The 23,104-nt window shown below is 38.9% G+C and overlaps 1 protein-coding gene across 3 annotated transcripts; it reads left to right on the forward strand.

Annotated features, from left to right (window-relative positions):
• Positions 1–1,589: 1,589 nt before the first annotated feature.
• Positions 1,590–22,646, forward strand: LOC124113067 (nuclear receptor coactivator 6-like). 3 transcript variants are annotated; one of them, XM_046473311.2, is made up of 6 exons: positions 1,590–1,697; positions 9,480–9,624; positions 9,857–12,772; positions 16,928–19,609; positions 20,479–20,622; positions 21,576–22,646. In XM_046473311.2, the coding sequence occupies exons 2-6, from the start codon at positions 9,495–9,497 to the stop codon at positions 21,677–21,679; spliced, it is 5,976 nt and encodes a 1,991-aa protein (XP_046329267.2). In that variant the 5' UTR covers positions 1,590–1,697; positions 9,480–9,494; the 3' UTR covers positions 21,680–22,646. The 3 variants fall into 3 exon arrangements, with proteins under 3 accessions (XP_046329267.2, XP_046329269.2, XP_046329268.2); XM_046473313.2 differs by lacking the exon at positions 1,590–1,697 and having other exon boundaries at positions 20,479–20,644; positions 21,627–22,646; XM_046473312.2 differs by lacking the exon at positions 1,590–1,697 and having other exon boundaries at positions 21,627–22,646.
• The last annotated feature ends 458 nt before the right edge of the window (positions 22,647–23,104 follow it).

Here is a 23,104-nt window from a genome sequence, read left to right on the forward strand (position 1 = left end):
ACGGAAAACCTCGAGAGTATGCACAGTTTTCGAAGACATCGACCCGCTTGGTGCGTTGCTATACAGGTGTCATTTAGGGGGAAAGGGTGGTCCTACAAACTGCTTGTTCTGAGGACGAATATTGCGTCTATTTTACATATTGCATACTTACTTACTGGCATGTGTCGACTTCATGCATGGACTATTCCCTTCAGTGACATGCGAACTAAAAATAATTTTCAGAATGAAATAATTAACTAAAGGCCATAGCATATCACTCTATATATATTTCCACATAGCATAGTTTTAAACCTGTATGAAAATAACCCAATACGATTTCCATTAGCTCGATAAGGACTGGAAGAGTGCACTGTGGTGAAGTAGGCCTATATATAGTAAAACAGTACTTGTCCTTTCAAAATGTTATGTCTTGTTCGTTATCCCTTTATAATTATTTTATATTCTCATTATGCATATGCACAAACTTGAAATGGCTAATGATTATCATAGTTTACGCAAAAATACATCTATCTATATCTATAATAAATGTATAACCTGGTTTATTTCATACTTTATGTCTTCGCTGATTTGCAATAGCTGTATGTGATAATTGCTCAGAGTTACCACATTGAGACAGTTCTGTGATGGTGCGTCGTGTTTTGGGTATACACGGAGCCGATCGATCACCATCAATATACACAGACTCTGCAGTGGATGTGGGTGCTAATTTGCTTCGACTGAAAACATGGGCGGATCCAGAGGGGGGGAGACCAAATGTATAAAATGCTGTAGGCAGAAAAATCATCTACGAGGGAATTTTGATTTTTTGGACCCCTCCCTTTTAAAAAATTTGGATCGGCCCTTGGAAAATATTGTATTAATTAATGGCACGTTAACCAAATTCGGCACTACTAAATATCCGAGCGGTCGCACTCACCACTGTTCTAGAGCTTTGTGTTTTAACTATTGACAAATCATGAAGTGTTCATACGTACTGCAGTTTGGTATGGGTTACCGTTATAAATTTATTTCTAGTTTTGAATAGATCTCGACTAAATCTGAACAATTCTTCTGCTGAGAATTTCTAAATTGCATTTACTTTGTAAAATAAAGCATCAAATTAAAAATGGTCTGACACATCGTCTTTTGCAGACTGGCCACATATTGTCTTCGTACGGTCACATGATTGTATAAACTATATATATATATATATATATATATTCTTCATTAATAGTTGATCGCGTGTATTGTGCTGGTGACGGGCCTGACAGAATCTCAGGCGCGAAGTGATACGGGCCCGACCCGGCTGGCTGGAAGGTTCCGCTGGCTCGCTGGGCACCGCCGCACTTGTCTCTCGGCTGACCCATCTAGCAGACTCATGTTGCAAATCCCAAGGCTTCTACAATATTACGGAATCTTCTTTTGCTTTCCGATTTGTTTCTTGGCGTTAACATTAATCATAAATAAACATATGGCTGAAGTAATTATGTGTAAAATTAGTGGATTAACGGTAACTTTTTATTTGTTCAGAATGTTTACAGATCTTGAACTTGTCTAGCGTTCCCGCTCTGCACGCCATCTTCGGCTAGTTTCTCTCCCAGAATTCCGCAGCCAATTGCGCATGCGTTTTGATACCAATGCAAATGGCGGCACTTGTTATTGTTCCATGGCATTCGTGATAGAGGGACATTTCTAGGACAGATTTGACACCTTTGCAGGTAAAGATGATCCCAACGACAAACAAGCAAAGTCAATTAAACCTTGATTTGCAACCCTGACACCAATTCAGTGCTCCAAGATACGATTTATACACCGAACTTTAATCGTTTCCGAAGGGTTTTGCAGACCCGATTTTCGATTTGCCAGCGAGGACGAGAGGAAAATCGCCTCTATATACCTATCAAATTGTCAAATTTCTTCATATTTTCAAACTGCAACAAATTCTATAAGCTTAAATCGCCTTTATTTCAAAATTGCCTTCTGTTTTTAAACGCATCTCCGGTCGATCCATGCCGGCGAAATTCCCCGCATGGTGAAGTCGGTAACCAGTGTAAATTGAGCACGTCCCCACCTCAAAATATCGAAGCGAAGGAAAGCCGAATGCTTGTCACCCCCTTTAGAATTCACTGGCGTTGAACTTAATTGGGGTTTCTTGTTAACAGAACCGTTTACCCTAGGGTATTGTTATCGTTTATTACATTGTAAACTTTGTGTTCTCATTTTCTACCTGCAAAGATTGTTTACATTGGATATTTCATGTCAAGAAAAATGGCCTCTTATCCAGGTCATGGGTCTGAATTTTGACGTTTCATCGAGCTTTCGGAGAATTAACCTGCCAGTGTATTTCAGAACCATTTTTTAAAAAGTGATGATAGAGATAAATGGAGGGGAATTAAATGTATGTGTCTTAAGCTTTGACAAGTGAAAGTGTAGCCCACTGTGTCGCTGGAGTAGAGGTCATGATGGTAATCCTCAAAATGTTTTTCATTTTAGTTTCAGTTGTTAAATAACATCTAACCTATTTGATTTAATGGGACACTTTTGTATAATGAATATGAACAAGTAACTCAATAGTGGGGATCATCAAAAACAGAACTGTCTGACAGGAAGTTTGTTACTTGGGGGTCCATATTTCTACATTTATATGCACACTGGTGGCAATGGTGGAATGTTCATTTTAACTAAATTTCTGAATCATACTGGAGTAAATTTTAAGTATTTTAAGATTTATAAGTTTCTGTATGTCCACGATATGTTGGCATTTTATTTTAGGTAACCTTTGCTGCATGCACTTGCATTATTTTTTACCAAAGTTTGTCATTGAAATATGTGTAGGCTACTGCTGCAAAGAATATGGTTTGTCGTTGGATAAGTCCTGATATTTTGATTGCTTCTGACCCAGTTATCGCATGAGGATGTTTCGATAGTAGTTACATGAAAACTGATATATAGGTCAATCCTGTGTCATTTTGGTAATGACAGTATTTTGTCATCAATCAAACTGACTTTTCATTGTTTCAGGCTTGAAATACAATTACACTTATGTTTTGGGAGTTATGAAATTAAACAAAAATCTGCTTGTCCAATACTTGTAAAAAGAATTCAGGAAGGACTGGTGACAGTTCCTTATTCTACCACTTTTGCCATCAGGTAGATGGCAACTCTGCAGCAGGTTATTTTTGCAGGCCAGTGAAAACAAAAATTAATTCTAACCCTAGTCACGCAGGAATGTTTTTGAATTCTTACTTTTAATGTAGGACTTCCATACGTCATACTCTTGAGAATACAAAATGAGTGAGTGAGTTAGGGTTTACGCCGCTTTTAGCAATATTCCAGCAATGTCACAGTGGGGACACCAGAAATGGGCTTAACACATTGTACCCATGTGGGGAATTGAATCCGGGCCTTCGGCTTGACGAGCAAACACTTTAACCACTAGTCTATCCAACCACCCCAAGATGAGATATGTGTTGTGTTGACCATGACAATGTGTATGTAGAATAGTGTCAAACCAAGTAATACAAATTGAATAATATGTTTAATAATTGCGCTTTTGTCTTTAGCCTTAGGAAATAGGTCTTTTCCATATTTTTTTCCTTAATCATATGCAAAGTTTTGAAAAACTCCCTTATTTGGCATATTGCCAAACAAAACTTATTCCTGTCTCACTATATATTTTAATACAAATAACATTGAGCATGCTGAGTATCCATAGTGTAGACATTGCTTCTGATACCAAACAAGCCAATTTAGTGAATATGATGTTTTCTCTCTGATTCAATATTAGATCTTTCATTTGTCTTTTTTTCCCCCTTTTTTGAATAAGAAATTTAATACCTAAATATACTATTTGCAGTATTTTCTTTAGTGAAGTTCACGATTGATTACAAAGTTAGAATTATTATGGAATTGTATCTAATTTAATATAAAAACCTGGTCTTTCACATATGCAGGGCATAGTACTGTATTTATCAATTGTTTATTATGTTCTGTTTTGATCCTGTTTGGAAAATTCCAGCGAAGATGCTATTGATAGTGAACCCTTCAGATTGTTGTGATCATGTTTGTAGTTAAGTTATCTTCTCTTTAATTACATATAAGACTAGAGTGACTCCATCTGTGATTAATAATATCATCAATTTATTGACATATGAGCAGTACAAAGTGCTCAGTAAATACCTAATAAGTGTTATATAATCCAATTTCTTTCTTGTGCAAACAACATTAATGATGTGCTAAGTCTTGTAGGAATTTCATGCCGAGATAGATCCCATTATCACACGCAGCTTCCAAATGTGTCATTGTGTCACAAGTTTGATGTGAACAATTAGAAACATCAGTGATGAATGGAGGTTATCACGCAATTGTGTTTTTGGATGGTAAATATCCTGTATTAGGAATATTAAACATTGTGTTTATTCCTAATACAGCATTTGTACCATCCCAAAACACACAAGCATGATAACCGCTTCATTATATAATGTCATTCTAAAATTCTGTTGTTAGAAAACATATTCTCACCTCTAACAAGTTTTTCTGGAATGTGCACATTAATATATTAATTCAGAAGGTCAGTAATTAGTTGGTCAAACTGAGACAAAAGTAAATTTTTATAAACATTGGAGTTCGACAATGCCAAGTTGCCTACACATTATTTTTCTATTTCCCTTGTCTGCTAGACAAATTGCCCTTTATCAAAGGAAAGCTACTCTAGTCTATGATAGGTCACCTTTGTTTAGAAACTGCCTGTCCTGTCGTAGCGTTACGAAATGCTGTCAGCGACAAAATGAAACAAGGTAACATTGTGAAAATTTCAACCAAATCCAACTACAGTTATAAAAAACTCAAATGGACCACTAATTTTGGTTTGTTTTTACCGTAGTTCGTTATTAGTATTTCTACTGAATTTCTTCACTCTAGCTGTCACATTTTAAAGACAGAATATGTCCACTACAAAAGCTAAAGCATAATAACTGTTTTACTATTGTTAATTGAGGGTTTAAATTGAGGACAAGGTGTCTGTACTTAACCCAGTTAATCACTTGCCTTCAATTGTTTATTGCCGCATTGAAAAGTCTCTTGTGGTTGTGGATGTTTTGATTGGTGACTTGTGAGCAGTGCAGAGGTTAACAGTTTGCTCTGAACATAAACACTGCTGTAGATAGGCAACACACTGGACCACAAAGTGTGATAGCTATATCCATTATTTTGTTATATGCATGTTCATTATATCAATCAATTTTATACAATAAAATATACAGTGAATGGCCAGGACCAAAAAAACATATTAAGGAAAGGCCACCTTGCTGCAGCATTCTACATGCACTAATATGGAAACTGATTCCACTAGTGTCCTTGCTAAATTGTTTAGTAATATATTTCTCCTAAGTTGCACAAACTTGTACAAGGCTTGAGCTACGTCCCTGTTCGACACTGATTTTTGGTATCTTAGACTATTGTTTTGATATTGATAATAATTATCCCCCAAATTTGTCCAGATTCCCGATGTTTAATTTGACTCCATCACCGATAGACATGGTCATCACCGTGTTTGTTTGTAAATACTGAAAATAGTTCCTACCTGACCTTTTATTTTTGCATATATACTGTATGTGAGACGAGCGTTAGAAATTGACACTAGTCCCGAGTCCTTGACAAACTGCTCAGTTGTTAATGTATCATGAAGACTAGTAGAAATTTGCCATTTTTAATTTTTTTTAACATATTTTTAATTGTTTAAATGTTAATTCTACCATGAATTTAGAATTTACTTGATTCTGATTGGTCAATCAGAGGCTATTAAATCACAATAAACCCCCCTGATTGAAACAGCTAGTTTGACTGCCGCATCACCGCGGAAGCGAATACTCATAGAATAGTACTATTTTCAGTCATTGTCGGTAGGCATATTTAAATACTTATATCTACAATAACAGGTTACAAAATGCACAGATGCAGTTACTACAATATTCAAAGGATGTGTGGCAATACATTTTGTGCAAAAAACACGATAGCAATCTACAAAGGGAATGTATTTACGTTTTGGAGAAGACAGAGAGCTTGGAATATTTACGCTTTTCTATGTACGACTGTCACGTCATATATTTTGCGTAACAGTGAGCGATATGACGTCATAATGGTGACCTGCGATGTAGAGCGAAAGCCTTGCAAAGCTTGCTTTGTTTTCTTCAGGGATTCCCACATCATGTTAGCTTACCAAGTTGCCGTGCTTGTATGTTTTAAATGCCTCTCATATGTTTGGGTGATGTATTACGGTGTAAACAAACTGCTTGAGTATATACAACGCCATATTTTGTTCGGTGATTCCGTAATTCAGATCCATAACCCACTCAAAACACTGGACTCAACCCATGCCGCTTCACTCAGTATATTTGCTAACACCAAAGAGTTCGCGTTTTATTTCGTCATGGTAGAAAGGAGATAAACATACTGTGTTTTCAATGTAGAGCTAGATTACCTTTAGATTTAACCGCGCTAAATTTAACATTTGAAACCTCATGCTGCGCGTTCTGTTTCAAATTCAATTTAGCGGGGTTAAATCTACAGGTAACCTAGCTCTACATTGAAAACACAGTATGTTTATCTCTTAATTGAAACCAAGTTTGAATGATGATAACCAATCACTATATGGTTTGTTTATGGTACAACGTAGATTAAAAAAGATTTTAATATTTTCACTGGGTGCCATTTTACACAACTAACTGCAATTTGAGCCAAATATGTAGTGACATTCTTCCTGTCTGGTAAGAACCATCATGCCTCCAAAAGCCTTTGATTCTGTCAGTCTGCAAGGTCATGCCAAAAAAGCTCAAATAGAAAAAAAATAATTTTTTGCCAGGCTTGATATAGAAGTATTCAGGGTATTGACACTTTATGCATAGATCTTGTCTTGTTCTTTTGACTGCAATTAAGCCACAAGTCTTGTGTCTAGTTAAAGAGAATTCAGTCAAGTAAGCTCCGTAAATGATAAACATGTATATTTAACAACCCTAAAATCTTCTGAAATGGATGTCAAAGGTCATATCGGGCTAATAGACTGAAAAGCTTTTGTCATTGGCTCATGTAGACTAAGGAATTCTTGTGCATACACATGTTGGTTTTTTTGGTTTAATGCCGCACTCAGCAATATTCCAGCTATATGACGGCGGTCTGTAAATAATTGAGTCCCGACCAGACAATTGGTTATAGTTTCAGGGACTGAGTTGAGATGCCAGTCAACTTTTGATCTTAGCAAATAATGTTTCCTATGCTACTTTGGATTTTTACCATTCCTTAATTTCAACTTTATTTTGTGTTTATGACTTTTAAAATTTTCTTTCCTTAACCTGTCCTTGTGAAAACTTCTATCCTTTCTTAAAAGTGTTGCCATTCACCATACATAATAAATTACTAATATTATTTGGATGCCTTAAAGAATAAGCTATTAATTTAAATCATTTATGCATTATTGGACAGCCATATTGGATTGAAGGTATTTTGTTCATAAGTGCCTTGTTAATGACTCAGGTTGAGGCATGACTTTTGATATCCAATCATTTCTGAAACTGAAAATGGTTGACAACATCAGACAGGAAGTGCCTAGAACCTTGTCACGAAGTCCGCGAGCTCGAACCATGGAGTGCTGTTTTTTATGTTCTGATGCAATAGGCATTTCTGACTGTTGCTTCTTGTACTAGATTTGTCCTTCTTTGATAACAGGGTCACACAGATTTGAAAAATTCTTGAATTTAACCATGTCCGATGAAATGTGCTTCATTTTGCCATTTTGCCATCAAAGTGCAGGAATGTTGTTGACAGTTCTTGAAACGTGCTAGAATGTAAATAAGAGCGTTCCAGCTGTCACAAAGTCACTACTGAATATTATTATCGATCAAGTTTAATGCGTTCTTTACTTCCTGTCTCTTACACCATGAAAAGAACAACTGTCTTCTGTCTGAGGATCCAGGAACCAGTCAAATTGTGTTTAAATCATGGGGAAATGTGTTTCTAATCTCACATGTGTTTCAAAGTACCAGTGGGTGCATAAAACAAAAAACAGAAACAAGGCATGATGTTACTGCTGCAGGAAGGAAATTGATATTGGTGTGATGGGGGAAACTGCGAAAGTCACACAGACAAAGCAGTCGTTAACCGGAAAAGTCTTGGGATTAAATTTGCATTTGGGCATTGTTTTAATCGAGAAAGAGAGTCCCTTGTTAAACAAGTGTTTATCCTTGAAGATTGCTTTAAAAAAATGCTTGAATGTAGAGTCCAAAGATCTGTATGAACCCTGGATAAGTAATATGTATTGAGATCAAGTTTGATTTGAGACCATTACCATTTTTTAGGTTTATCTACTTAAGACCAATATTTTGCACCAGGTCCCAATGTCAGTTAAAAAAGTCTCAAATTGGAATTTGAAATGTCCCAAATTCAGATTATGATAATATTGCTTTTCAAAAGTAATCTTTTTTTAACTGGCGACAGAAAAAAATAAAGAGAAAACAACCTCAAATCTAATTCAACATTATTACATTGAATGCAGTGTTGATAAATCCCAAGCTACCTGCTACAGTCACTTGGTTGACTATTCTTGTCGTAAGAGGCGATTAACAGAATCAGATGGTCAGGCTCTCTGACTTGGTTGATGGCAACTTGATGCATGTCATTGTATCCTAATTGTGTGGTTTGTCTGGTCCAGACTCGATTATTTACAGACTGCCATCATATAGCTGGAATATTTCTAAGTGTGGCATAAAAACAACAAACACATGGTGGTCAATCCTACATACATCCAGGTTATCAAAGCAGGTCTCAAAGTTTAAATTTTTACCAAGTAGCCAATAGTGTAGGTAGCCAAAAGCATTTGAAATAACCATTGTATGTCATAGCACTTGTCTTGGAATTGTATATTAGTGGAAACTGTACTTCAGTTTTGTTATTTGTGACTAGAACAATGATGCAATTTATGTTACTAGATAATATAGGTACATCCTTGCTTATCCAATAAACTATTAACTAAAGTTAAATACTAATTACATTAATGCGAATTATGTGTGAGTGCAGTTGGTAGCAGACATGTTTATTTTTGTGTCTACATATGTGTAGCAATAAAATTTAGTTGCCACAAGATAATTTTCAAGGTAGTCATTTGGCTACCTCTGAATTTTAGATTGTAGATAAATTGAAATTTAGGTGCCAGTGGCGACCATTTTAGTCGCAACTTTGAGGCCTGCAATGTATTGTGAAAATAGTGGGAAACAGTAACAGTTTCAGAAATGTAGGGATAGTCTTTTATTTCTCAGAATGGTTGGTCAAGTTTGTTTTTTTAGTTCTTCTAGGGTAAAATCAAAAGGGCAATCTAAGGCACACTTGGCAATCCTGCAAACTTTAAGTTGCTTCTTGTGGTTCAATTTCCGCTGATTTTCCTTTCTAGGATTGCTGTATGAATATTTGAACACGTTTCCCTGGTTGTAATGAGAGATGTGGCAATGTTGCAGGTGGGTGTTCAATGGATGTTGGAGATGGGTCCGCAGGAGGACTACATCGAGACAGTGCTGACCTGTGAAGGGGACTTTGATGATCCACAGCTTCACAGTCGCCTGGAGAAGTTCAGGCGGAGCTTGAAAGATCTCCTGCTGACGGGTAAGATAAATTTTGTTGTGGATAATTTTGCATTCTATGTTAAATCCAAATCCATACTTTTTGACCATCAAGGACTGAGGTTATCATTATCAGATGATTGTAAGTAAACTTGAAAGATTGTCAATACATTTAACATGATTTACATATTTCCTGTTCCTAGTCGAGGTCCAATATCTTGTTTCTATTGTGTTGTCAGAACTGTCAGTTGATCATCTTATTACTTTGTTTTCAGATATGCACAAGCTTATCCTTAAGAAGGTTGAACCATGGAATAGTGTACGAGTGACTTTCAACATACCAAAAGAGGCAGCTTTAAGACTCAAGCAGCTAGCACAGCAAGGCAATGCAGCACTGCGTGAGCTTGGTGTCTTGGCTGTTCAGATTCAGGGCGATCAAGTTGTTTCTCTTACTATCGCGGGACGTAATAATGAGAGAACAGAGCTTATTCTACGCACAGCTGAGGTGAGGCCAGGGCAGTCTGCTGTGTCAGTGTTTGATACTGGACTTCAAAGTTCTGATGAGTTGAACTCACCTGGACCGAGCAATGTTGAAGTGACTAGAAAGAATATTGCTGATTACTTGAGGCAAGGGACCTCTTTGTTTGATACAATCATAAACCAGTCACAGCCTGGACCAGGTAATGGTGTGTTCAAATCTCCAAATGTTGTTGCAACATCAAGTGAGCCGATCCCATTCCGGGCAAACAATGTTATTAGCACATCGCCTGGTAACACGGCAACGGTCACCAGCCAAACACCAGTGTATATGAGTAACTTCCCACCAGGGAGGAGCCCTACAGGATATCCAGCATCACCAAGTGCAAATTATCCAACATCTCCTAGCGCGAGCAGGAGCCCAGTCCACCAGCCTGGCCTAAAGTACCCTTCTCCCCCAGGCCTTCCACCTGGAATACCGACTGCCCCACCTAGTATGGGCAGCATGAATCATGTTAGACTCCCACCTCCACCCCCATACCCAGGTGGAAACACTGTGAATAACATCCCCAGGCCAGGCAAAGCTGTGAGTGTTTCAAGCCCTTTGCTGGTAAATTTGTTGCAAACTGAACCCTTGGTGGCTGGATTCAACAACCTGAATGGCAGCAAAATGCTGCCACCACAGGAAGGTGGTCCTCCAGCCAAGAAGAGGAGACGTAGGAAGCCTAAGGAAGCAACCAAGCCTTCAGCTGTACCATCTGATGGAGAAGTACCTATACAGAGTGTTCTGAATCCAGCTCTGGATGCAGCAACAATGCTCTCCAATGACCGTGTTGAGAGCTCAATGGACTCTACCAATGCAGGTCATCCTGCTGACCCCAATGTCTCATTGAATCCCAATCAGAGGCTTACTCCAACCTCTGTAGCTCCAATGTTGGGGAGCTCCTCTCAGTTAAACATCTCACCACTTAACATTGAAAGTAGACTAAATCCTAATGAAAGTGTGGGGTCTGGTACCCAACCGCCATCCGAGAGTTTACCTCTCGGTGTGGACTCTTTATCTGAGCCATCTATACCAAATTTAATAGAGGAGAAAGGTTTTGTTCACGAACAGCCAGATCCATTTCCACCCGAAATTACTGCAGGTAAAATCATTAACCCATACACAGGGCAGTTAGAACCCATGGACAGGAGCCCTGTGAAAAGTGCAAAATTGGGTGGTGGTGGTGTTACACAAGTGAAAAACAAAGCTCAACGCATGAAATCTGCTTCGAAACCCAATAGGGAGAATGTGCATGATGTATTTCTGAACAGGGGTAAGAAGCATGTAAACAAGAAAAGTGCTACAGTTACAAGTGAGGATGTTCAGGCCTTGGCTATCATGACTGGTCAGATGCCTGTTGCAGGAAGTAGTGATGTGTTTGGTGTTTCTAAAAGGACAGTTGAAAGGGAGCATTGCCAACCATCTGAGAGGTCACCAGACAGTGCAGCAGCAGCAACAACAACAACAACAACAACAACAACAACAGCAACAGCACAAAGTGCTAATGTACCACAACAGATCTATGCAGAAGCCCAACAGTCTAGTCAGTGTGCATCATCAACAGCTGTCAGTGTGTCCACATCTTTGTCCAGTACAGCAATGCCAAGCCCAACTGAGTCTCTAGCTAATGTTACAATTGGTATGGGAATAATGAACTCTGCAGGGCCTTCAGTAGCCAGTCTGGCATCTGCCAAGGCCTCCTCTCCACCATACCCTAGTGGACCTCTTGGGCACCCTTTGTTGGAGACTTCAGGGAAGCGACAGACCCAACCAGCACAAAGTGTGTCTCATTCAGCAGAGCTGCATAATAGTGACAGCAAGTCCCCACTAGCCATTGACAGTGTGTTGCAGTGTACTCCTGCAGCTAGTGAGGCTGTTCTCAGTGTGGCCCAAAGTGCAAAGGCTAGTGCTAAAGTTGACTCTGTTTCATTGCTCAATTCCCCTTCCACCAGAACCACAGATTCCAATTGTATGTCTGCGAGTCCAGAAAACAAGATGCCCTCTGAAGGAGATGACAATTCAAACCACAGTGGCATAATAGGTGATATTACAGCTGATAACCCTACCTCGGCTGGCTCCTTCTTGGATTCGGGGTCTGGCAAAGTGTATAACCATGACTCAGGGGTTGGGAGCTCGTCAGAGCGATCTGATGACACCCCCTCTGAGCCTGGGGACAGCGAGTTTCGATCGACTCACCCAGTCGACTCAGACGAATTGTCCAAATCACAGAAACTATTAGACTGTAAACCAGAGTCAAAGCAGATGACTGTTGGGTATGTGATGGACAATGACCACATGCCGCAGCAGCATAAGGACAAAAGTGACTTGGCACATATGCCATTTACAACCGAAAAAGTGGCTTCTTTAGGGCAAATCAAGAATCATACGAACCTTATGTATGGTCAAACTCCTAGTGATCTCCCCCAAAACAATCAAGTTACAGTGCTGCAATGGTCAACCAAAGACTCAAAACCACTTGCTGGCCATAAACATATACCTAATTATGAACTGCTAATGAATTCCCAGAGTGGTAAGTTAAAAAATGGTCCCTTGTTGCCAGGCGGGTCAGTTCACAAAAATTTGGATAGGCATTCTTCGTCACCTTCCAAGTCAAAGACTGTTGCAGACATTGAGAGTCCACATAACTCAAACAAACTCTCCTACTCAAAAGGTGTGTATGATTTGTGTGCTTTGACATTTTTGTAGGCATGCATGTTTTCTTTGCAGAGAAAGATGAATAGACCGTTTAGACAGGCCAACAGTTACCGGTAATCTTTTTTTTTTTCAAGGAAACATTTTGCTCCCATATATATTTTCCAGGGAGCAAATTTAAGAAAAGGGGAGCCAGAGAAATACGTCTCTTGTTTCCATTCATATTTCAATGACAGAAATGCTTTCACTAGTAACTATGTACTTGACCAGTCATACCACTGAAAGGAAGGCCATGTCCGAAATGGGGAGAAATGTGTTTGAACATGTTGAAATGTTTTCTTTTATGTGGTGAAAAAAGTCAAAAGAATTGCCTTGTTATGTCAAAACTTGCGCCAGTACGACTATAATTGCACATGTTAATCATGCTTAAACTCTTGTCAGGTTGTGTAAATTTTACTAGATTTAGACAACTGTTTTGTTTTGGTATATCTGTATCTTTGCCATTTGTGTGTGGATTGGCAAACCTTAGCCTCAGGCTAAATATCTCAAAGATTTGAATATTTATTGCACAAACATAATTTTGTTTTAACATAACTGATTTCAAAGTTAGTTTTATATTCACAAATTGTGTCTGCTTGAATAGCGACGGGGAAGAAAGTTTATTTACTCATTTTTAAATCTATGCATATTCATTGCAAGCATGTTGAAAAGCAGTTTGTGGCAAATAGTAGTGGTTGTAAGGTTGTAGGCTGTAGTGTATCTTCATAGTAAGGTTGTGATACCAGCTGGATATGCGTAACATGAAACTCAACATTTTTATCTCAAGGAAATATTTCCACCATCAAAGGAAATTGATAGCCTAGCTAAAAAGCACATAGTACTCCACTTAGAGGTAGATTTGAGTTATTTCATAAAACTGTCTTGAGACATGGTATAGATTGTTAGATACAAGCAGAAAAAAACTATTTATTATTTATGTATGTTGATATTCTTCATGTCACAGAGTGCAGTCAGACTGAACAAATATTTGGTTCAGGGTGTTTCATGTGAATTTAGGTTTATTTTGGTTTTCTGGATTTGATTCATAGATATACCAGAGGAGAGATAGATCATGTTTAATAGGTAGCCAAATAGGTAATTTTCAAAAAGGTCAGGCTGATTTCCGGATGATAACTTTAACAAATGTGATGCACCTGATGTCCCTAAGTGCCCACAGATGAAGACAATCACAAGATATATCCCCACCTTTCATTACTCGGTGAAATTAGGAGATAAACATACTGTCTTTTCAATGTAGAGCAAGGTTACCTGTAGGTGTACCTACACTAAAGTGAATTTGGAAGCCAACGTGCAGCGTGAAGTTTCAAATCTAAAATTTAGCGCTGTTAAATTTGCAGGTAATCTTTCTCAACATTGAAAACAATGCTCAAGCAGTTTGTTTGCACCGTAATACTTCACACAAACTTACTTCACACAAACTTATGACAGGCACTGAATGGGCACCTTTAAGAAAACTAAGCAAGCCTTACAAAGGTTTCATTCTACACTGCACGTCACAATCACGTCTGATTGAAATGTATTGCCGCACATCAAATAAATATATTGTAGTAACCACAACTTGGCATATTGTAACCTATAATGTCATTATTTTAATATGCCTCCCAACAATGACTGAAAATGAAGTACTATTCTAATATTAGCTTCTTTGGTGATGCAGCAGTCAGTTTCAATTAGAAGGGGTTTAATGTGATTTCATACCTCTGTTTGACCAATCAAAATGGAATATTTTCCAAATTCATGGGACCCGTAAATTTCGGGGTAGAATAGGTCTTCAGCAACCAATGCTTGCGGTAAAAGGCGACTATGCTTGTTGTAAGAGGCGACTACCGGGATCGGGTGGTCAGGCTCGCTGACTTGGTTGATGCATGTCATTGGTCCCTATTGCCTGGATCGATGTTCATGATATAAATCACTAGATTGTCTGGTCCAGACTTGATTATTTACACACCGCTGTCATATAGCTGGAATATTGCTAACTGCGGCGTTAAACAACAAACCGACCAACCAACCAAATTCATGGTACAATATACCATTTACCTAGTCCTACCAACATTCATGCTTAGTGAATCACATCGGCCAACAGCCCGTGAAGATCCAGGTAAGAATTGATCTTCAATAACCCATGCTTGTCATAAGAGGCGACTATGCTTGCTGTCTTGGTTGATGCATTTCATTGCCTCCCAAATGCGTGGATTGATGCTCATGATGTCAATAACTGGATCAAATAAAATAAATATCAGATACACAGATAGTTTCATCTTAATGATAAAGTTATTCTTAAAGACTGCAAAGCATGTTAGATTTAACATGGAGAAGAAACATCTCTATACCATGTATACCTCTGACTATTTGTATGTATACTGGTTGTTGTAGTTTTTTAGTTGTCGCTTTTAACATTTAATGTGTGAAGAGACGGATGTATTTTCCACAGGTATGAGTAGCTAAATATTGTCAATCAGCAGTCTACAGTCCTTGCCACTTGATATATAAGATCACAGAATATAGTGATTATTAATTATCGAAGATAGTTGCTTGTTTGCTAATTATATTATACAGTCTGGGTAGGGATAGGCAGTCAGGTGACCACGAGCCGTTATATGTAGCAGTGCGTTCGTCTCGTACTAGGTAAAAAATGCTGCCAATTTTTTACAACTGAAGGAAAAGAAATGTGCAGATGTATTTAAAGGTCTATGGGTCTTGTTCAAGAGGCATGCGCTGCTAAATGTAACTTGCTCGCAGTCACCTGGCTGCCATTCCTAAACCCAATTGAAACCATGTGATTAAAACTCTAATGAAGATGTTTATCGCTAGCAAAATGGATATTTCTTGGAAAGCACACTTTGCAATTTTTGTCATTATTGTAATATTTCTAAGAACCGGAAAAGCTTGTTTTCACTTCATAAAGTATAAGCACACATGTAACTATCTTCGTTAATTAATAATTGTGTGATTCTAATTATAATTAATTTCGTAATTATATTACAGATAGTGAGGAATATAACATAAATTGAATGTGGCAGTTATTTCACTTCTGGATACTTTTGTCTGTCTACCATGATGCAACAATGTGCTGACCTAAGTTTTCAATCATATTGGAAGATATATCACTGCATATGTCTGCTCTTACCATGCTTATGAACGTGGACTATATGAATGCTAGATTCACCCTGATCATGCTGATTGTTTCAAGGTTTGACCGAACCACACATAAGCTGGTGGGTTTCACCCAAGTGGTGAGCATGTTAGGGCAGCTAAGACTTGCATCACTTCAGTCTTCACGCTCACATATCGCTGACATGTCGTCGTATAACAAATATTGTAAGAGGCATAAGACACAACTCGCTCACCCTAAAAGTGATAGACTTACTGACACCTTTGTGTTGTCAGTGATATCAAGAGAGCTTGTGACAACAATAACATGTAGGTTTCTCCTAGAATCTGGGTTGAAATAAGTCCCCAGCTTGAAATGCAACTTTTATAACCAGAGTTCAGACTCTGTGACTGTTGCGTCTCATCATCCCCCGATAACGTGGATCATTGCTTAGTTACAGGCAACTGTCATGTAGCTGGAATAATGCTGAGTGCCACATTTAACAACGAACAAACATAGATTCTTGTACAATGGTTGGGATAATGACTTTTTGTTATCCTTCAATCAAATGTCAAGGTTACCAAATGTCATGGTCTCAATACTAAGCAGTGTTAAGCATTGAAAAGACCAAGGGCCGCTTCGGAAAAAGTTGCGGTTAAACTTCTTTTTTTTCAACAATAAGAATGACTCACTTATGACCTCAGAAAATCATGTTGATGGTTACATATGTTAAAGTCATTAATTATTCATAAAAGGGTGTTACATGTAATTTCGTGAAATAAATCAATAGATGTACAGAACTCCAGATAAGCTGCGTATCTGCGTGAAATACGCATCAGAAATGCAGAAATACACAGTAAAATATAATCCAAGCGTATCAAATACGCAACGAACATTACAGATACGTTTTGAAGTTTTGTGTGAAAACTTAATGACAGTGTATGTATGTGAATTTCATCTGATCTTTACTTGAGGGTTAAAGCTATGTGAGAATATTTAACAAATGCTTTTTGTTTTCTTTAGGGCCGTCATCGGCTGATGGTGAATTGCAAACCTCCAGTCCTCCCACATCCCAGCCAGATGGAGACCAAGGCAATGAGCACCCACCTTTTAGTGCTGACACTCTTAAGACTCAAACGCCCCCAAATTCACTTTCCACAGGAGACATCACAGATAGAACGTCCAATTTTCAGTGCAATACTAATAGCCCTGAGTGGTTGAACCTTCCTGGGCTAGCCTCCCAGCCTGTAAGCAGTGTATGTGATACAGATACAAGTGATCTGCATGAGCTAAGTCAAAGTTATGCTCAGAGCGGGAGGCTAGAACCTCACTCCCCTGGCGGGCTAGGGCAGTGTATAACAAACAGTGATGGCAGGTGTCAGGCTTCATCACCAAAAAGTGCAGCAGAGAAATTTTTTCCTGGTATTGCTGACATTGATGGCATGCAAACAAGTGCTAGAAGTATGCCATTCAAAGGTGGTCAAAATCCAGATGGACTGAAAGGATCCAATATTACCAGCAAGTACTCAAAAAGATCCTCTCCTGTGAATGTGAACATGCTTAACCACATATATGCACCAGGATTGCCGCTCCCAAGACGATTGACTGAATCTATTCAGAGATTAGTTAAACCTTTGGGAGATCTACCTCAAATGCGAGCGTGCAAGTCTCCTGGTGCAAGTGGCTCAAAGCAAGGACCAAATGGGGAAAAGTCACCACGGGGTGTTCATGGTGCACGCTCGCCTGGAGCGAGTGTCCCACGAAGTAGTCCCAATGGTGGTATTCCTACAAGTCAGGCAGCATTAGCATCAAGTATGCCATCCAACTTGCCCAACCTACAGCAGAACACTTTGAGTGGAGGTGCTGTCTCAGTGAACTGTACTACTGGCATGTCAGTATCAGCATCTGTGTCACAAACTTTTATGTCCCTTGAAGGGCAATCAGGATCTCATATGGCTGGCTCTGTTAACCTACAATCATCATTAGCAGACAGGAACTTCTACTCCAGCCCACAACAGCATTCCACACCTTACAGCACATATTCACCCCCATCAGAAAACCAGCTGTTTGATAGTAACGCAGTAGCAGCTTCTCAAGCAAATGTTGTTGATGGCATCCCTCCTAGTCAGCATCCAGACCTGACAGACTCTGCAGTGATGTCTGATAATCAACAGACCAACATGGCTGATCAGTTAGTGCCTTTGTCAATGTCCCACAAGTGCAATACTCATAGTGGACCCTTGTCACAAGCTAATCCCTCATATGCAAAACCTGTGTCTGCTTCTGCAGATGTGTCTGACTTGAGTGCTGTGAACAAAACACACTCTCATTCTGATCTCAATGACAGTGCTGCTAGCCATAATAGTACAACTACAGAACCAATCAGTACAAGTAATGGGGACAGCAGTTCTGCCCCACTTCCTGTGAACTGTGTCCAGTCTGAAGCAGCACCAACTGCAGGAGAATCTCAGCATCAGGGTGACAGTGTGTCCCTGGCTGATGGGCAGCATCTCTCTCAGCATTCCACAGTGCATAGTGCGGGTAGTAGTGATGCTGTAGATGTAGCTAGCAATGCTCAAAGGCAGCTTCATGCGCCCATCATCGACACACAGCCAAATCCAAGTGATAGTTCAGATGTGCCAAAATTGTCATCTGTTGATGGGGCAGATGTTGATTCTGTTGATCAACATCCACAAACTGTTGGGGAGGCTGAGACAAATGAAGGGATACACATCAGCAAAGATGTCAAAGAGGAGGTTGACACAGCCTTAAGTCAAGATGCCACAATTGCAGAGTGCTCTGCCAAGGATACCAAACATGAAACTCAAGATCTATGCAGTTCAGAGGCAGCTAACATCTCTGACACTCCTCCAATAATTGAACCAATTGTCCCTCTGCAAACGGAAACCTCAGACATACCCATTACAGAGTACAAGGATGAAAACAATGCATCATCAATTGACTCGCCAGTGGGAATTCCTTCCAGTGATCCTGTAGAAGGACCACAGGATGGAAATGACCAAGAGGAACCAAAACCCATCAAAAAGGTGGCAGAGTTACTTATACAACCAACAGCAAACTTAAATCCATCAGTAGAATCAATGAGGACTGATTCAGCAGGAAGAGAAGAAGATCGGCAATCAGAAAACAAAATCAGTAAGATTGCGGATGAAGTGGAGGATGTTGAGACTGAATCCAAGAGTCAATTCAATACTGTTCAGCCTCCAGTCCTGCAACCAGAGCCAGAGTCCATGCCCACCAGGAGGATCACAAGGAAAAGGAAGTCAACTCACAGTGAAAGTGATGGCAAAGAAAATGACACAGATGCTGCTCCCAAGATGGAAGTTCCTGAGATAACTGCAAAATCAATAATTGCCTATCAAAACTCTGATGCTGCATCATCAGCAAAGACAGACTCTGCTGCTGTGTCTGGCCCCAGGACAAGAGAAACTAGGAGGCATCCTCACGGTGAAGAGAAGGTGAAGAACCCAGAGGACGTGAATGATAAGCCTGCATCAGACAAACAGATGGAGAAATTGGGCCATCTGGACAAACAGCAGCTGTCCCCAAAGGATGGGACTCAGGAGAGGAAAGTTGATGGGATAGGTGCACCTAAGGAAGATGACTTATCTGCGAAGAGGGGCAACACCAATAGACGGAACAAAAGTCTGCCTGTTGCCGGCACTGAAAAGCCACAACCCTACTGTAAGTATCAACTTGATTTCTCTTTCAGAATACAGCCAGGTCTCGTTAATCCAACAATTGGCTTTATCCGACACTAATGATGGGAACCAATTAAATCAGTGCTATTTAGACCTGTTAATCCGACAGTCTCGCACTCCGACCCTGACCCCGACACACCTAATTTGCAACGAATTACCAAAATCACTCATTAATCAGTCTCGTTAGTCCGACACGTTCTCTGTGGCCATCTGCCTGAGAGTACACAGCCTGCATTTTGATGGGAGACGAGTCGGCTGGTAGCTGCATATTACAATGGCTGCAGAGATAAACTTGCCTATAAATAAACAATTAATGCTTTAAATAAAGAACACAGGATTAATCACATGATTATATTACCACAATCTCATTAACATCAGATACAAGTTCTCGCTATTGCCGAGGACATCCCATTACAGGTCATGTCAGAATAACCTTTCGCGAACTATGACCTATCAATGAAATGACAGGAAGTCAACGTTAGCCACTAAGAAAGCAGCTTTCTTTTTTCATTACGTGTTTGTATCGTTATCTATCGTGTAGTTGTCCGTTTTTCGATCACGAACGTTGATACTACTTATTTTTGCTTATCCGACATACTCGTTAATCTGATATAATCATATGCAACCAAGTATGTCGGATTAACAGGACTTTACTGCATATGAATTAGACTCCAAGAATGTATGACTTGGTTTGTTTCTGAACGTGTTACTATGGTTTCTGAGATGAAGATTAGATTTTTTATGATATATATCTTTTAGTTATTTTTAGACCATTGTTATATACGATTAATGATGATAACTGTTTCAAATTTGCGTATTATATTTACAAATCGTGTGTTCTTCTTGCTCCAGCTTTTTTTGACATTTCAATCATCCGTGGACGAACCCGGAGCCAATCAGCACCAATGACTGAAAACAAAGACCAGAAAATTGAGAAGGAGAAAGAGGAATCTCCTGACTCACAGAAAAGATCAACTAGATCCTCACGACAAAAAGGTACAGATTTCTGCTTGTAAAGGTACTGCTAACCACACGTTTACAGATGTATGCTTCCAGTTGAGTCAGCTTGTGGGCTATTTATTCAACCTGTACTGTGAAAGGATATTGGTGGGGGACATAGATTTACATTAGCTGTATTACTTTTATGGGAAAATAATTTCTGAATGTATGCTGTTTTATCTGTGTATGATTCTCTCCAATGCTATTGTTATTGTGGATGCAAGTAACATTAAGCTATAGATAGCGATATCAATATTTTATTACTTATCAAACAGGTGACTGATGTCATAAAGTGAATATATCAGAAACTGATTGATTCCATTGAATACTGTATTTCGTGGTATGAAAAAATCTCTGTGCTGACAAAAGAACTGCATTTTAAGACAACCGATAACTTTTTTATTCAATTGCAGCCACTGACAAAATTTCAAAAAAATATACTCAGCATCATTATTGAAGGGCCACCTAGGTGTGTAGGGTGTCAAACATGAACATATGCCAACAAGCATCAATAGATCTGAGTATGATTACAGAGTGATTAACAGTTGAACATGTTGTTTATGTGCATGTCACACTGATTGGATGCTTTTTTGAAACTAGAAAAATGGATTACTATTACTGAATTGTGCAAGATTGAAGGCAATTGGAAAAGCTAGCCAAACACACACACCTGAATACAACCAGTGGTTAAGCCATGCAGATGCAATGCGGGACAAGTAACAGTCATCTCTCTCTCTCTCTCTCTCTCTCTCGCTCGCTCACTCACTCACTCACTCACTCACTCACTCACTCACTCACACACACACACACACACACACACACACACACACACACACACACTTGGAAGTTGAAATTGCAATAGTATTTTAGTTCTCTTTGTATTGGCTTAAATAATCAAGTCTGCAGGAGTAATCTCAATTTTGTGCTCAGTTGTAGTTGTTGCATTGCAGATTTGATGCTATTGGACGCTCCAAGTGATGACCCTTTGCTTCTCCTTACAGATCACCCTGAACAACCAGTTGCCAAGCGACGCCGATCACGTGATCACAGATAGAAGTCTCACTGTAGACCTAGAAGAACTACTGAATACTTCACTTACATAGTCCATTGTAAATAGGCCAGTCACAGATGACCGTGTAGAACACTTCATGCGACTTTGTTTCGTTGATAGAGTGCTCATAATAAGGATGCCAGTTTCCCTGAAATTCCATAAATCAATGTGGTAATTATCAGCATGTTGTACATAGCCAGAATGTATATATCTAATGCCGACTATTTAAGTTTGCTGGAACTCTGTACAGACTTAAATCCTGACTGTTTCAAGTGATATTGCCCCCAGACCCATTTTGAGAATTTAGAGAATATATTATGACTAATTATTGGTTTCACTTGGTTATCACTATTGATAATTCATAGGGGATTTATCTAGTACATGTAGATTATGTACAATTTTCCAAAACTATTTGTTATTTAAAGATATTTTTTTTAAGAATCAAAACCCATTATTGATGATGTTTTGCTTTTGACCACACTTCATGCCAAATGTTTACATGCATAGTGTATGGGTTTGACACCCTGTTCGTGTTTTTGTGTGAGCGTGAAAAAAATGTGATAGTTTTTGACAAACTGCCATGTGAATGCATAATTTGACATTTGTAATACTTTTGAGAGATACACACCTCTCAAACTGGTTACCATTAACTGTGTGAAGACTGTTTTCTAGCATCTTTTCTCGTGTGTGTATATAACGCCTTTCCATAGTGATGTAACATACATACTCTCACACAGCTTTTTGCGGTTACTAAATCTTGTTAATATCATGAAATAAACGTGTGGTACTAGAGTGATTTTTCTTCGAGAGACTTATTGAAGGCTTACATTTACAACTGTTTTGCTAGTCTTTGTTGTACAGTTTTCATTATTAATATTTTTTTCAAAGATTACAAATCATAGAGATACATTGACTGACTGTATATATCATTCTACATAATACATACATAAATGAGGATCCTTTAGAATCACTTATGTTGTCTTGTTGTTTCTGTTTTAGTGTGATTTGAACTGCAGTGGCCACCTAGTGTTGAGCTACCTGACTCTCACTGGCAGAGCTAGCTTGCCTGCTCATTTGCTGACTTTCTGTTCTTTGTTAGGCTGGTTGTCAGATTGGGCTTAGATGCTTTCCTCTGCAGTCTCTCGTCACTGAAAGGCTGTATATTTTTTATTTTTATATACAGTATTTGTGAATAAAGTATAGATCTTATTTCATAACAAAGTACCTATATCTTTGTGATACTTTGATAAAGAGGATATAAGGGCTGAAGAACAGTAAGGTTAGATCAGGGTTGGGCACCATCTGGTAAATCCTACCAGTCCACAGCTCAGTTGTGACTAGTTGTTTCTTGAAAGTAAATTTTGGGCGAAAACGTTTTTCTACCAGATTTTCACTTGTCTCAGGATTAGTGGGCATGTCTGATATTGT

The sequence above is a fragment of the Haliotis rufescens genome, unplaced genomic scaffold (genome assembly GCF_023055435.1).
Source record: "Haliotis rufescens isolate VD_foot unplaced genomic scaffold, xgHalRufe1.0.p SCAF_2, whole genome shotgun sequence".
NCBI lineage: Eukaryota > Metazoa > Mollusca > Gastropoda > Lepetellida > Haliotidae > Haliotis > Haliotis rufescens.

Coding starts and splice junctions, on each gene's coding strand:
- LOC124113067 (XM_046473311.2), top strand. CDS start 9,495: ATGTTGGAGATGGGTCCGCAGGAGGACTACATCGAGACAGTGCTGACC. Junction 9,625..9,856: donor GAAAGATCTCCTGCTGACGG/GTAAGATAAATT, acceptor CTTTGTTTTCAG/ATATGCACAAGCTTATCCTT. Junction 20,623..21,575: donor TAGATCCTCACGACAAAAAG/GTACAGATTTCT, acceptor GTTGCATTGCAG/ATTTGATGCTATTGGACGCT.